The following is a 15,143-nucleotide window of genomic DNA, read 5'->3' as shown; positions in this document are numbered from 1 at the left end:
AGCTTGAGTTATAGTTTCAAACAAACGTTTACATAGGGCCATAATTATAACCTGTCAATAATCTTTTAAAAATCATAACTAACAAGAGCTGTCGGTAGGACAGCAACGCTCGACTATTCTTAGTGCTTGATAGTAAAAAAAATGCTTGATACAGTTACCTCCTCCTGTTTACAGGTTGGGGTCATGATGGTGAACAAGTGTGCAAAGTTTCAAAGCCATATGTCTATGGACTTTGAAAATATTTGAACTATTACAAAAACTTTAACGTAAATTCTAAGTCGAAAAAGGGGCATAATTTTGTCAAAATGCTTGATAGAGTTACCTTCTCCTGTCTACAGGTTGGGGTCATGATGGTGAACAAGTGTGCAAAGTTTCAAAGCCATATGTCTATGGACTTTGAAAATATTTGAACTATTACAAAAACTTTAACGTAAATTCTAAGTCGAAAAAGGGGCATAATTCTGTCAAAATGCTTGATACAGTTACCTCCTCCTGTCTACAGGTTGGGGTCATGATGGTGAACAAGTGTGCAAAGTTTCAAAGCCATATGTCAATGGACTTTGAAAATATTTGAACTATTACAAAAACTTTAACGTAAATTCTAACTCGAAAAAGGGGCATAATTCTGTCAAAATGCTTGATAGAGTTACCTCCTCCTGTCTACAGGTTGGGGTCATGATGGTGAACATGTGTGCAAAGTTTCAAAGCCATATGTCAATGGACTTTGAAAATATTTGAAATATTACAAAAACTTTAACGTAAATTCTAAGTCGAACAAGAGCTGTCGGAAGGACAGCACGCTCGACTATTCTAAGTGCTTGATAGTAAAAGAGCCTTGATAATGTTAATTTTTTTAAGTTGACAAAAGGGCTAATTTTTTTTTATAAATTCATGTTATAGGCCTTAGAGAGAGTCTAATTATACAGTATTGGCTTGACTATTCGGAAGGTAATGTCACAAGGGTGTTTTATTGAATATAATAATACTAATTACCTATGAAAAATAAATTTGACAGACAAGGTACAAAGGCTTGTTATTAAGATGTTTTATCAAGTAAATCACTGCTTCATTATTATGAATGCATAAAATTGTCCCAAAAAAGGCACAAAGTGGCAAACCCTTCAGTAGTTATTGAGATAACAGCTTACAAACAAAACTTTACCATGAATTTCTAAGTTGAAAAAGGGGAGAAAAATCAGCCTAAATGCAAGATAGAATTATGGATCTTTGTCAGTGACCTACAATTATAACCCTAAATGCATATGTGAAGTTTTAAATAAATATCTTTAATAGTTATTGAGATATGTAAAACTTGCATGTAAACATTAACCAAGAGACTAAGTAGAAAAGGGGATATGAATCAGCCTTAATGCAAGATAGAGTTATGGAACTTGGTCAGTGACATACAATTATGACCCTCCAATTATGACCCTAAGTGCATGTGTAAAGTTTCAAGTAAATATCTTTTAATACCTTTAACCTTTAACCAAAATTACTAAGTTTCAAAGGGGCAAATAATTCTGCAAATATTGCAGGCAGAGTTATGCAATTTTTGCCAATGATGTACATTGTTACAACAAAAAAGTATTTTAAATTTCAATTGAATATCTCAAGCAATAATTGAGATATTTGACTTTACAAAAAAACTTTAACAAAAAAGTTCCAAAGGAGCATAATTCTGTCAATATTGTAGGCAGAGTTATCCCACTTGTCAATCTGATGTACCTTGTTACTTAAAATAAGTATTGTAAGTTTAAATTGAATATCTCAAGCAATAATTGAGATATTTGACTTTACAAAAAACTTTAACCAAAATTTCTAAGTTAAAAAGGGGCATAATTCTGTAAATATTGTAGACAGAGTTATCCCACTTGTCAATCTGATGTACCTTGTTACAATAAATAAGTATTGTAAGTTTAAATTGAATATCTCAAGCAATAATTGAGATATTTGACTTTACAAAAAACTTTAACCAAAATTTCTAAAATAAAAAGGGACATAATTCTGTCAATATTGTAGGCAGAGTTATCAAACTTGTCAATCTGATGTACCTTGTTACTATAAATAAGTATTGTAAGTGTCAATTGAATATCTCAAGCAATAATTGAGATATTTGACTTTACAAAAAACTTTAACCAAAATTTCTAAGTTAAAAAGGGGCATAATTCTGTCAATATTGTAGGCAGAGTTATCAAACTTGTCAATCTGATGTACCTTGTTACTATAAATAAGTATTGTAAGTTTCAATTGAATATCTCAAGCAATAATTGAGATATTTGACTTTACAAAAAACTTTTACCAAAATTTCTAAGTTAAAAAGGGGCATAATTCTGTCAATATTGTAGGCAGAGTTATCAAACTTGTCAATCTGATGTACCTTGTTACTATAAATATTAAGTATTGTAAGTTTCAATTGAATATCTCAAGTAATAATTGAGATATTTGACTTTACAAAAAACTTTAACCAACGCAGACGCCGATGCGGACGCCGGGGCGACTACAATAGCTCTCATATTCTTCGAATAGTCGAGCTAAAAAGGGGCATAATTCTGTCAAAATGCTTGATACAGTTACCTTCTCCTGTCTACAGGTTGGGGTCATGATGGTGAACAAGTGTGCAAAGTTTCAAAGCCATATGTCAATGGACTTTGAAAATATTTGAACTATTACAAAAACTTTAACATAAGTGGTTACGCCGACGCCGACGCGGACGCCGACGCTCGGGTGACTGCAATAGCTCTACTTATTCTTATCGAATAGTCGAGCTAAAAATATAATCCATCAATACTCACACATCAAATTTCTTGGAAATTCCGCAGGTTGCCCTATGTCGACTGTAGTATCTGTTTTCTAGGTCAACCTTCGTCTCACCAATCAGGTCATCCATCCCGACAAGATCCCAGTCGTAAACCTGGACCGTCAACAATGACTCCATTGGAAACGTTGCCTCAATTTCAAAACATCTGTAAAAATATAAGATATTCTTTTGTCATTTCAATATTCACTACCTTTTTAGAAAAAAATCCTTTTACATATTAAAATGCTTCGAGATTGAAAAGTAGATTGGACAGAATTTAGTTATTCATTTTTTAAAACTTTTACAGATGAAAGGAATTTAAAAGGTGCAAGTCTCTGCATATTTTGAGGCTATTTAACATAATCTTGTCTACTGGGACTTTCACAAAAATACTTTTTTTTTCATTTCCTTTTGTTTCTGTAGATTCAAGTTTGACAAACATGTATATTATTTGACTTATCTTAATATCAACTTCTTTGCCAAAATTAATAAGTTTTAATATGCTCTTGCATTGATTGGACTTTTGAGGACATAATTATATTTGCCTTATTTCACCAATTTTATTACATTCTGAACTTTTCAACATTGCTGACATAGTGTGTGTAAAATATTTACACTAAATTTGTGTAATGGACTTGCCCTGCGTTGAATTTAGAACAGTCCATTCATAATTTAAGGGATTTCTATATCAAAACACCAAAATACAGCTACTAACAATATAGGGCCTTGTCAGACTGCACGGATGTGCATGCTGGCCTCGTTCTATACTGGTGACATAGGCTAACTTTTTCCAGTTCCAGCAGCTTTCGAGGTTAAAATTACTAAAATTTAGCAGAAGACCATACTGCGTCTGGTCACACATGACACACATGGTGGATTGGGTCTCTTATAATTGTTGATAATATTCAAAGAGTCAAAATTTCATAATAAATACAGCTGACAGCAAAATAAATGGAGAAATAAACTTTGTTCGTACATGCGTACAACACTAAAGTTTTAAATAAAAAAAAACATAGTAAAAGACAAATTTGTTAGTAATGAATCACACATATAAATGCACTAATTATGCAGACTTCAAAGTCTCTGTAATTCAAAGAAATGCACACAAATGCACACATCAAAGGCAATTCACTCAATTATTATCAATTGATATCTGCAAGTGAGCAAATATAACTAATTTATCATTCGTCACAATTTAAATTATTGATAATACATAAATCTTGAGTTTATTTTCTTAAAAATTATATCGTCAAATTTCAATGAAATATGTATAACCTAAACTCCAATCAACCTATCAAAGTGCATATGAAGTGAAACGAGGCAAAACTCTCATTTATTAGCTCGTCTTCCCGGATCTATAGATTAAAAAAAACGCGGACCAATATTAAACATGATACCTAAATTAAATCATGTATAAAATTATATACAATAAACGCGCTAGGTAATTGTTCAAAATTATACAGGCTAAGACACTAATGAAAAATTAAATCGAGCTAAAACAAACATTTCATTTGAGCTCGTCACTAGATAAGTTACTTTAATTATTTGATTCAATAAATCTATTTTGTATAATTTACATAAAAAGGGCATTTAAAAAAACAATTAACAATTCCAATTTACGCTCCTGAATTTTGTACATTTGTATAGTATTAGGTACATGTATATTTCCACACAAGGAAGTGTCTTTATTAGCAAATGATAATATCTAATAATTAATAATTGAGACTTTTTGCACACGAAATTTAATTTTTTGAAGTAAAGTTAGGATAACTAATTTTAAAACTTTTATTCAAAACAGTTAAGTAATGAGTAGAGTTCTTTTTAGAAACTATATATATATATTTTTTAAATGATTAAGTAAAAAGGTAAATGTTTATTTTTTTTACTTGTTTGATGGATTTTAAGTCACATTATTACAGTAAAGGTCATATGGTGACTTTCCACACAAGATAATTATCCTACCCCCCCCCCCCTTTTTAACAGACACTAGGTTTCATTTAAAAAAATAATTAAAAATGAATAAAAATACAAATAAGAAAATAAAACAAAATTAATCATGATAAAGTTCATTATTTTAGTCATCATAGCATTGTTTGTTAACAGTTACTTTACCTAAAGTTTCGCACATAAATGTACTGTAAATATACAATGTACAAATAAAAACTTATAAACAATCAATTAATTTCTCTAACATTTAAAAACATACACACTGATGAACCAAAAGAAAAAAAAAGAAAAATTTTATCATTATTTCATTAAAGGATGTCAGTAAAGATTTAATGCAAAATTTTCGCCTCAAGTCTAAAAATCTGGTCAAATGTAGATCAATTGAAGACCGAAGGAGAATTTTAGGTAAAATTATTTCCCTTTCTTAATACGTCAATGCTTTTATCGAAATCTCTATCAGACCGGAATCATTATCAGATAAATAGAAATACGGCTCACTAAACGTCAATGCATTCCGTCAATTTTTGTTCGCCATTTAACAATCAACGATAGATATGTTCTTTTGTTTTAAGAGATACCACAAAATCAGTGTGATCCATGTATTGTTTTAAAAGATAATTTGAAAATTGTCTTTACAAAATCTCATCGTAAATAGACATTTTTGTTGACAATGCGAGCGCGGGGATCGTTATAGGAACTGATGAACTGGAATAATCAGACGGTCAAGGGTGGTCGGCAGAAGACAAATATAACAAAAATTGTGCTTTAAAAACATTGTTGGCAATAATAGACGATTTATACCGATGATAAAAACAATGATCGGGCAAAACACTACTACTATGTTTGTAAATTCTGGCTTACCTCCAAAGTTAGTTATGAATGAATAATTCATACAATGTCCCGAGTAATACAATGGTGTAAAATTAATACTGAAATAATTACGACGTTTTCATCTTTCCTTACCTATGATCAAATTTAATGCACACAGTGATTTGAGCAACTTGGTAATAACTCAATCATTTTTTATACATTATTTTCTTATTTATTATTTATTTTCTTTATTTATTCAATTTAATACCTCTTTTTCAGCCTCTCACATGACACAAATTTGTACTTTTAGAAGAAGTGAAGTGAGAGATTAGTCAGGGGCTTGCAGTACTTTTAATATAAATGTATAGTGAAAAGAAAGGAAAAAGACACAAGAATGTCTGAAATCCCATCACTATCATTGGTCAGTTTTTGTATTATAAGCCAATCAGATGTTACAAGACTGGTACCTTTGAGTGCCTGCCATTATATTGCAACACCTTTATCACCAGAACAGAGCTAAGCCAGTCTACACATCATTATAGATATCATCCGCCCAAGAGGTACACTGTAAGATGTCCACTGTTCGATACTCAGTTTTAGTAATTCAATATTGAAACCCCTTAACAGATAATGAACCAGTCCAGAGTCAAACCAGGTCAAGTCCACAGAATGATTCATTTTAATACCATGTGTTCATAACAAAAGTAGTTCCCAAATACTGGGTGTAAAGGTAATATTTCACTAAATGTAAGTTGTCATAAAATAGTTCTGAAATTTTATCGCCGGTTATTAATTAAATTAAACAATGGCGTTCATGTTAATTAATTATAAGGGTCACTGTCCCTAACCTTTTGTCAATACCAAAAGAAACTGGAGAAATCATTGCATGCCAGATTTTCAAATTTTGATTTTATCTGCAAATTAAGTACATTATATTGCATGGATAATAATAGTTAGACATGATATGATTTTGCATGTAAGCAAGGCAATGCACCGTACGATATAAAAAATGTCTTGACGAGTTTAACCGAAAACAACACACGTGCACATGGTCGCAACTGGTTATTACCACTGACGCATATTTTCATGCGTACATTTTTTTCCTTCTCTTGATTTCTTACAACAGGCATGTAACAATTTAATATGATTTCTCAAACAATAGATATTTTGAAATATTCTGTAGGAAAAAAAAATGTTAAAAAAACTGGCACACGGTCGGCACACTTGACAACCCTCATTGACTTGACTGAATCATGAAGCAAGTATCTAAGGTGACAAACGGAAATGAATAATTCAGGAATATAAAAATATGCAATGAGTAGAATCACAGTGACAAACAGTAATCACTTTAAAAACATGACTGTGTGAAGTTTTGAGCGTAAATATTTTCATTGGTTATAAAGATTGACCATTAACAAGGAATTTTTCAAATTTCAAAATAGTTTTCAGTAAAACTCCATATTTGATTTAAGAACCAACTTGTTTTGAAAAAAAAAACACATGTGATAAGTTTTAAGCATGAATATCTACATTGGTTGGAGCTAGGAGTTTTAGAAGGTCATAATTGTGTTCAGCAAAACTCCATGTTTAATTTTAGAACCAACTAGTTTTGTAAAAAGAAATGCATGTTCTGTCATTTGTCATAATATGATATACATGTATTTTATATGAAAATAGTCATGAACATGATCTCTGCTCAGAAAATTTTGAGTTCCAAAATACATAGTAAAATTCTTTTTTTCTCTCTTGTTTCTTGTCATAATTGTGACGAAGGTTGAATGAAGACCCCTTGTTTAACCATTCAAGCATCAATTAAGGAGGGGCAAACACCTGGGTCAAGTTACTGACCGTCTGCAATCAAGCTAGTAAGCTTTCTTACAATATTTGAATTTTTCTTGCGGGATTCTTATTCATGACCATGTTAGGCAATTGATTTCAAAGCCAATGACCTTAACCTTTAAGCCCCTTTTAAAAAGCTAAATTGCTTGTATACACATTAGAGTATAAGCATGCAGACGGAAATTTGATACATATAAGTTACTTTTTCCCTTGCATGTTCCCAGCCATTAAAACAAATTCAAGTATTCCTTTTCATTCTTTAAATCTGTGAATCAAATTTTTAATCTGTAATGAAAAATCTACCTGAATGTTGCACAAATAAGGGGCGTGGTCAAGCAAGGAAGGGGGGCAGGGGGGGTTGAAACTTGGATTGCTACCATATGGTATAAGATAATGTTACACAATGTGAATGGAAAGCTTCTGTGAAAACTGATCGATGCAAATACTGAGTATTTAATTATGATTGAAATATTAGTGTGTGTTTTTTTTTTTCAATCAGACAGCTGAAATTATCAAATATAATAACATAATACTATTTAAGCTAAAAAATTCTTGTTTTATCCCTGTAAAAAAAAATCTGTGTCTTTGTTATTGCAAAATCAATAATTTACTGAATAACACGGAAAAACAGTTTTCTGTGTTGTTGTATCGTAGCCTTGTATTTCAAAGAATTTTAATTTTGGTATTAAAAACAAAATTTACTAGTAAATAATATATCCTCAGGTTCGCAAGAACTTGTTTTTAAGTTGTAAATATTAATAATATTTCTTTTATTATCATTATTAAATATAGCTAAATGCATGCTAGCAATGAAAACTTATCTGGTATAGAAGGTGATTCAATATGCTATTGGTATATATGAATAATTATAATACCGTACATTTTAAAACTGACACTATTTCTGTAATACTTACTTGAAATTTTTCACAAAAGGTGAACTATCATGTTCTATCATATATTAAATTTAAGAAAAATTAATTAACTAAAAATCTAGCAAATGAAATTATTTTTTTACTGACAATTTGCATTTATTTTAATCCCCAGACATAATTTGCTTCTTAAAAAAAATATGTTTAATATAAAACATAATTTTTGTGTTTTGTCTTAAAGTGAATTGGTCTATGATGGAAGGTCTGATAGTATTTAGTACGAGACATAACACCAAACTTAACTGCAGTTAAAAATTGATGTTGTTGGCAAGTGTGAGATATTTGATGGGATATTTCATATATTTATATAGTGGATAATAAAATGTTCTTGAACAAAATACGAATATTTATCATATAAACTTTCATAATACCTCATTTTTAATACAACTTTATCAACATTTTTTTAAAAACAAAATTTCATAAGAATATTCAAATGATACTTTTATATTTTTTTTCATTAATACTGAAATAATTATGGAAAATGTGTCCATTACAGACCAATCCACTTTAATAACGAGCACGGTAAATTATTTTTCCTACCTAATAATTATTGTTCAACAGGTGACATAAGCTGTTGTTATCTTTCAAACATGATTATATAAATATTTTAAAAGTCATTATAAGTCAGGGTAAAATATTTAAAGTTCAGCTGAAAGATAATCCAACTAAAATAAAAAACAATAAAACAAAGAACGGTTTATAATTGTCTTATAGATCAAATCAAATTAGTATCTTGTAAGATCTAAGACCTATATTATAATAATGACATACGCAAAATGTAATGACATTCACAAAATGTCGCCATTATCGCAGCAAGTGCGATACATTCTGGAAAACTGCCGACCACCCAAATAAATTTCATTCACATATGTATATATTTTGTCAACCCTAAAATTAATTTCATCAAGCATTGAAAAAAATTAATATTTTGTGACATACACTTACTGGTTATGATTTTTCATTTCAATGTCAATTGTTTTCAATACATTCAACTGTTTTCTATAATTTTAATAGTTTTAAATGATCTTAATTACAATATTTGAGACATTAAATCTGTTTGTTTTTCTTGCTGAATTTAAACATATTTTGGCCGTATTTCGGTGGTCATTCCACCTAGCGAGCTTTCCTGGATTATAAACTAACCAGTAATAACAATTTCTCTCTATATAACAGTCTTCTTCTCCTACATGCTTTTTAAAAATGACCATTAGATCAAATGTAAAAGAGAAACTTTGCAGATGCAGGCTAGTATGTATAGTTTATGTGTACAATTTCCTTGTATGTATAATTTCAATGTTGGGCTAGTAGGTATAATTTCCTTGTTAGGCTAGTATGTATAATTTCCTTGTTAAGCTAGTATGTATAATTGAAATGTAAGGCTAGTATGTATAATTTCCTTGTTAGGCTAGTATGTGTAATTGAAATGTTAGGCTTGTATGTATAATTGAAATATAAGGCTAGTATGTATAATTTCCTTGTTAGGCTAATATGTGTAATTTCCTTGTTAGGCTAGTATGTATAATTGAAATGTAAGGCTAGTATGTATAATTGAAATGTAAGGCTAGTATGTATAATTTCCTTGTTAGGCTAGTATGTATAATTTCATTGTTAGGCTAGTATGTATAATTTCCTTGTTAGGCTTGTATGTATAATTTCTGTGTTAGGCTTGTATGTATAATTTCTATGTTAGGCTTGTTCTGTGTTAGGCTTGTATGTTTAATTTCTGTGTTAGGCTAGTATGTATAATTTCTGTGTTAGGCTTGTATGTTTAATTTCTGTGTTAGGCTAGTATGTATAATTTCTGTGTTAGGCTTGTATGTTTAATTTCTGTGTTAGGCTTGTATGTATAATTTCTGTGTTAGGCTTGTATGTATAATTTCTGTGTTAGGCTTGTATGTTTAATTTCTGTGTTAGGCTAGTATGTATAATTTCCTTGTCAGGCTTGTATGTATAATTTCTCTGTTAAGCTTGCATGTATAATGTATGTGAAATTTTTATCCTTTGTTCCCTGCTTGAAACATAAAATGATTAGCCTTTGCCACCAGTATGAAGCCTTGCCAGCCTGTATATCGATGCAGTCTGACCAGGCTGAGTACTGGTGGCTGACTAACTTACAATTTACATCTTGATATCTCAAAAATTGACACACAGATCTTAAATATAAAGGGAAGTAACTACTTCCATGAGTTTGGACTACTTTCGGTATTTGCAAATAAGCACATCAGGGTCTGAAATTTGGCTACCATTATTTGTTTGGTCTGAGGACTCAAAAAAATAAAAAATTGTCCATTTCTGAAATTCAGCTAGGGTTGCAGTTTGTTGTGCTGTTTATAATCAGGTTTAACTAAATTATGTGACTTAGGCTTTGTTGACTGACTGAGAACATTGCAGGAAATAATATATCAGAAAACACAAGAAATAATCATATACAATTTTGTAAGAGAAAAGAAAACTTTAATGGCAACATATAATTATTATTTCATCAGCAGAATGTTATTTAAGTCTCATCGGACAGATGATCTTGGTTGTTTACTAGTCTATCACACCTCAAGGAAGCTTAAATCCATCTTTAAAGCTACATGCCTCCGAGATAAGCCAAAATATTTCAATAAAGCAAACTTTATATAAAATATGACTTAGACTTTAGGAATATAAAAATATTATAGATTCAAGTATTAATTGACATGTTACATGTGGTTAATGACTGCTTTTTTTTCTCACTATTATGACTATATTTTTAATGCGTTACTAATGCAGTAAGGGCTTTTTTTGCACAGTTTTACCTCATTTTAGTAATTTACGCGAGTTGTTAGTGTAAATTGCTTGCTTTTGGTCACTACACATTATTATTCCTTTACACATATTTTAAAAATTTTATTGAAAATTAACATAAATCTTGAGGCGCGCTACTTTAACTCTTACATCACTGAATTTGTGAAATGAACTTGTCCTGTTTTACATTTGGAACAGTTCATTTTGAAGTTTAAGGGTTTGAATACCAAGACTTCAACTGTGTAGCCATTTTGTGTTAGAAATTTGGTCAGACCTCACAGCGGCATTAGTCTTTTGTTACTGTCACTTAAGGTCAAGGTCAGTTTTTTTTTACTCTTAATTAAATCTGATCTGACCTAATATAATTAGATGGACAAACACCCAAATACAGGTATATAGAAAAACACAAACATTGAATACCAGTTTGTTATAAGAAAAATATTAAAAAATGTCTATAAGCATTATATAAATGTTAAAAATATAACCATATAATTAGTGTTTAAGTTTAGTGCCCTAAAAATATCAGTCAGTCATTAAGCTGGTGCCCAAAAAATATTTAGCATTGTCATTACAGTGACCCTCCAGTTGATCTTTACCAAGCATAACAATCAAATCTACGAACATTAGATCTTAATCTGTTAAATCTGCCATCATTCGGTGAATCAAATTAAAATATACGAATGATTTAAAGGTCTGCGGTTTGAAAAGATATATTTACTATTGAAGCATTGCACGCAAATAGTGAATAATAAAACATCCGCCCGACTTGGGAATTTGCGGGTATCTGACTTTAAAGAAAGATGGGAAAACATTAGCCCTGAAATTTAAAACTTACTGATTTTTAAACTCTTAGCAAAAATTCAATGACAAGTGGGTGGAACATTGAACAATGCTCAAAGGGAAGAAACTCAATTTTTGCCTTATGAGCAGTGAAATTAAGGCAGGCAGAGTTATTTTTCTTTACTGCAATATTGTGTTCATATGCAAAAATTAAGTACTTTTAACATAATATTCTTTTATCCATAGGAACTCCACTGAGGTCAAAAAGAAAAAGTGAAATTTAAATTTCTTACTCAAACTAACTGGGGAACTTAAAAAGATAAGAAAAAGGTAATAAATCTACTAAAAATTAAAGTAACAATTATATTTTGTTCAATTCTTAGCTTAATTTGAGTTAAAAGCATTCAAATTCTTTTACAATTTTTGTTAATTCTTTAAAATCGAAATTGTTATGCTGGAAAAACCGACTTAACTAATGATCACAAGTAATTGGTGCAGATGGGCATCAAATGGTACATAAATCTCGAAAAATTATTTCAAGTCCAGTTATGTAGAAAAAAAAAAATTCCATTCAAAGTTATGTTATTCATAATAACTTACTTTCCAAACACCGGATTGAGCTGTTTGGATATGTAATTCTCCTTGTCATTCAGCGTAGTGTTTCCCAAACGAATAACTAAATATGGATCTGCCTTGCCATTCATATCAGCAGGGTGAAGGTCATTACCCTGAAATAAGAAAACAAACTTATGTAGCTATACATTCTAAATACAAAAGATAGTCTACTGATGAACAGCAGCACAGTATGACAAAGGAAATTCAACATGACTCCTACCCATAAATGGTTGGGACATAAAAACGACATCCAATTTTTGCAATGTTATCATGTTAAAAACTGTAAATTTTTACTAAGTTAAGGCGAACAACTCTTAACAAAACTTATTAATGCACACACGAAACCCAAATTGCACAACTTCACATGCTGATTCCTGAGAAGTCTGTTGACTTTTGCTCAAGCTCTTTTAGAGCTACATGTGACAACATGGAATGGATGAATGGACACTCGGACACACAGACGGACAAGAGCAAAATTTTAATCTTAATGCACAAAAAGGAGGAATAATCTTTATATTGCAATCTTTTCAAACATAAAAGTTCTAAAACCTGATACCTATTATGCAATATTTGAGTTATATCATTTGTAAGGAATTTCTGGTCCCAGGGAATAAAAATATGTATACATATTACCACTTACTCGTGCCAAGTTTCAGCACATGACTTCAATATTATTTCAATATTCAAGTTCAACCTTATAAAGCCAAAATTTTACAATTTCTATTACCATAGCAACCAGAATTCTGATAAAAAGTAATGTACATAATGAATCAATAGCCATCACATTCTTACACCTAAAGAGACCAGTAATTACATACCTTGACAACATAAACTCTGACTAGGACCTTAATTGGCTCGTTACCAGGAAGGCCCTGGAAGAGTCCAAATGATGGGTCACCTCCAGTAATCGTTTTGTCTTCTATGTCAGCTGGTAGTGGTATCTTGTAAATTTTCAGTGATCCCTAAAATGTACAAATAATACAAATGAAATAATTTATACTTCTATTTGCAACTGTGCATTAAATGTTTAACTGCAATACCATCTTTCATTTACAAATTACCTTAACCCATTACTTCATGAGCATTTTGTGAAAAATGGCTGTTTTCATTGAAAAGTCTCCCGTTACAAGTTCAAATTGCTATAATACTATAAAAACTGCTTAAACACTAATCAAACTTGGCACAAATGTTGACTGGACCATTGCCCTTGCAACAACATGCTCAGGCTTAAATTTTCTGTTACCATGGCAACGAGGGGACATCTCAAAATTGCCAAAAATCACTATTTTGCGTTGAGTTTTTCCATTATAATTGATTTCAAAGTGCTGCAACTTCTCAATGGATTGAGATAGAGTCAAATGCTTTTCAGCGTTGGTTACACGTTACCTTATGATCAATCTGGGGTCATTTATAGCCTCTCACAAGTCCAAAATTTTCTTGGCGATGAGGGGTCTCCGCCCCCCTTCAAACCCCCCAAACAGAAGGGGGCACATCCCCCTTCTGGCAACCCCCTGATGTATCTTTTGGTTGGGGGGCCGCGCCGAAAAAGTGGTCACTTTTTTTAACAACATTTCTCAAACAAAAACAAGTGTTAAGGGCCTAAATAATGCATTTTTTCACCATTTGAGACAACAAAAAGGGGGGGTGGGTGAAAAAGGCGTTAAAAGGCGTGTATATGAAGTAATGGGTTAATATACAATAAATTACCTTAATGTACAAATGGTTACTTTAATATAAAACCAGTTACCTAAAAATAAAATTGGTTTTCTTCGATATAGAATCAGTTACCTTAAAATACCACTGGCATCCGGAACATTTGCTTTGCCAATAATGATCAAATTATCATAAAATAATCTCCCCTTGATCATCAAGAACAAAATTACTATGCAGTACCCATTTACTGTATAAAATATATACAAGGTATATAACTCGCCATAGTGTAATACTCTGACACAGTCAACATTTTGCTCTCACTTTTTTTTTAAAAATAAGACATATTTTCATTCTTATATGTGCAAACATAGCACAATAGATATATCTATCTTTCAGTAACCGTTAAAAATATTGAGTCATCTATCTTCATTTATGATAAATCCAAAATCTTCTTGGCCATGACGGGGGCTGCCTTCAATCCCTTAAGCTGGTGGGGGCACATCCCCCTCTGAAACCCCCATCAAGTATCTTTTTGATAGAGAATGGCGCCGAAAAAGTAACTTTTTATACAACATTTTTCAAACGGAAACAACTGTTTGGGGTCTAAATAAGGCATTTCTTCACCATTTGAGGCCTCAAAAGGGGGGGGGGGGAAAGGAGGTAGAGAAGACACCTATATGAACATACAACTTATTACATTATTATACAACCAATTACCTTACACTTTCATTATTCAACGAGTTACTTTAATACTTTCATTATTCAATGAGTTACTTTAATACTTTCATTATACAATGACTTATTTTAATAAACAGTTAATTACCTTAAACTTTCCAACAATTCTCCCTTCATCAGAAACTTCATTGCCCATGTTCTTTCCTCTGTAAAGTTCAAATGTATGTAGCCAGTCTTTGAAGCCATTGAACTCTGGTTGGCTTTCCAGCTCATTGGGGAACACCTAGAAAACAAGTTGTACATTATCACACAAATGGTAAAATTAA

At 31.2% G+C, this 15,143-nt stretch overlaps 1 protein-coding gene across 5 annotated transcripts in view; it reads right to left on the bottom strand.

Moving 5' to 3' along the window:
* The window catches only part of LOC132756609 (otoferlin-like), a 74,235-nt gene that overhangs the window by 34,233 nt on the left and 24,859 nt on the right, over positions 1–15,143 (bottom strand). For all 5 annotated transcript variants that reach the window (XM_060747722.1, XM_060747724.1, XM_060747726.1 and 2 more), the window contains 4 exons: positions 14,966–15,100; positions 13,308–13,451; positions 12,475–12,602; positions 2,793–2,963 (listed from right to left, as the gene is read on the bottom strand). In XM_060747722.1, coding sequence (XP_060603705.1) covers positions 2,793–2,963; positions 12,475–12,602; positions 13,308–13,451; positions 14,966–15,100 — 578 coding nt within the window. The remainder of the gene's footprint in view (positions 1–2,792; positions 2,964–12,474; positions 12,603–13,307; positions 13,452–14,965; positions 15,101–15,143) is intronic.

Source organism: Ruditapes philippinarum, unplaced genomic scaffold (genome assembly GCF_026571515.1).
Source record: "Ruditapes philippinarum isolate M1 unplaced genomic scaffold, ASM2657151v2 ctg740_1_1_1_1, whole genome shotgun sequence".
NCBI lineage: Eukaryota > Metazoa > Mollusca > Bivalvia > Venerida > Veneridae > Ruditapes > Ruditapes philippinarum.
This window is presented reverse-complemented; position numbering and strand designations above follow the sequence as displayed.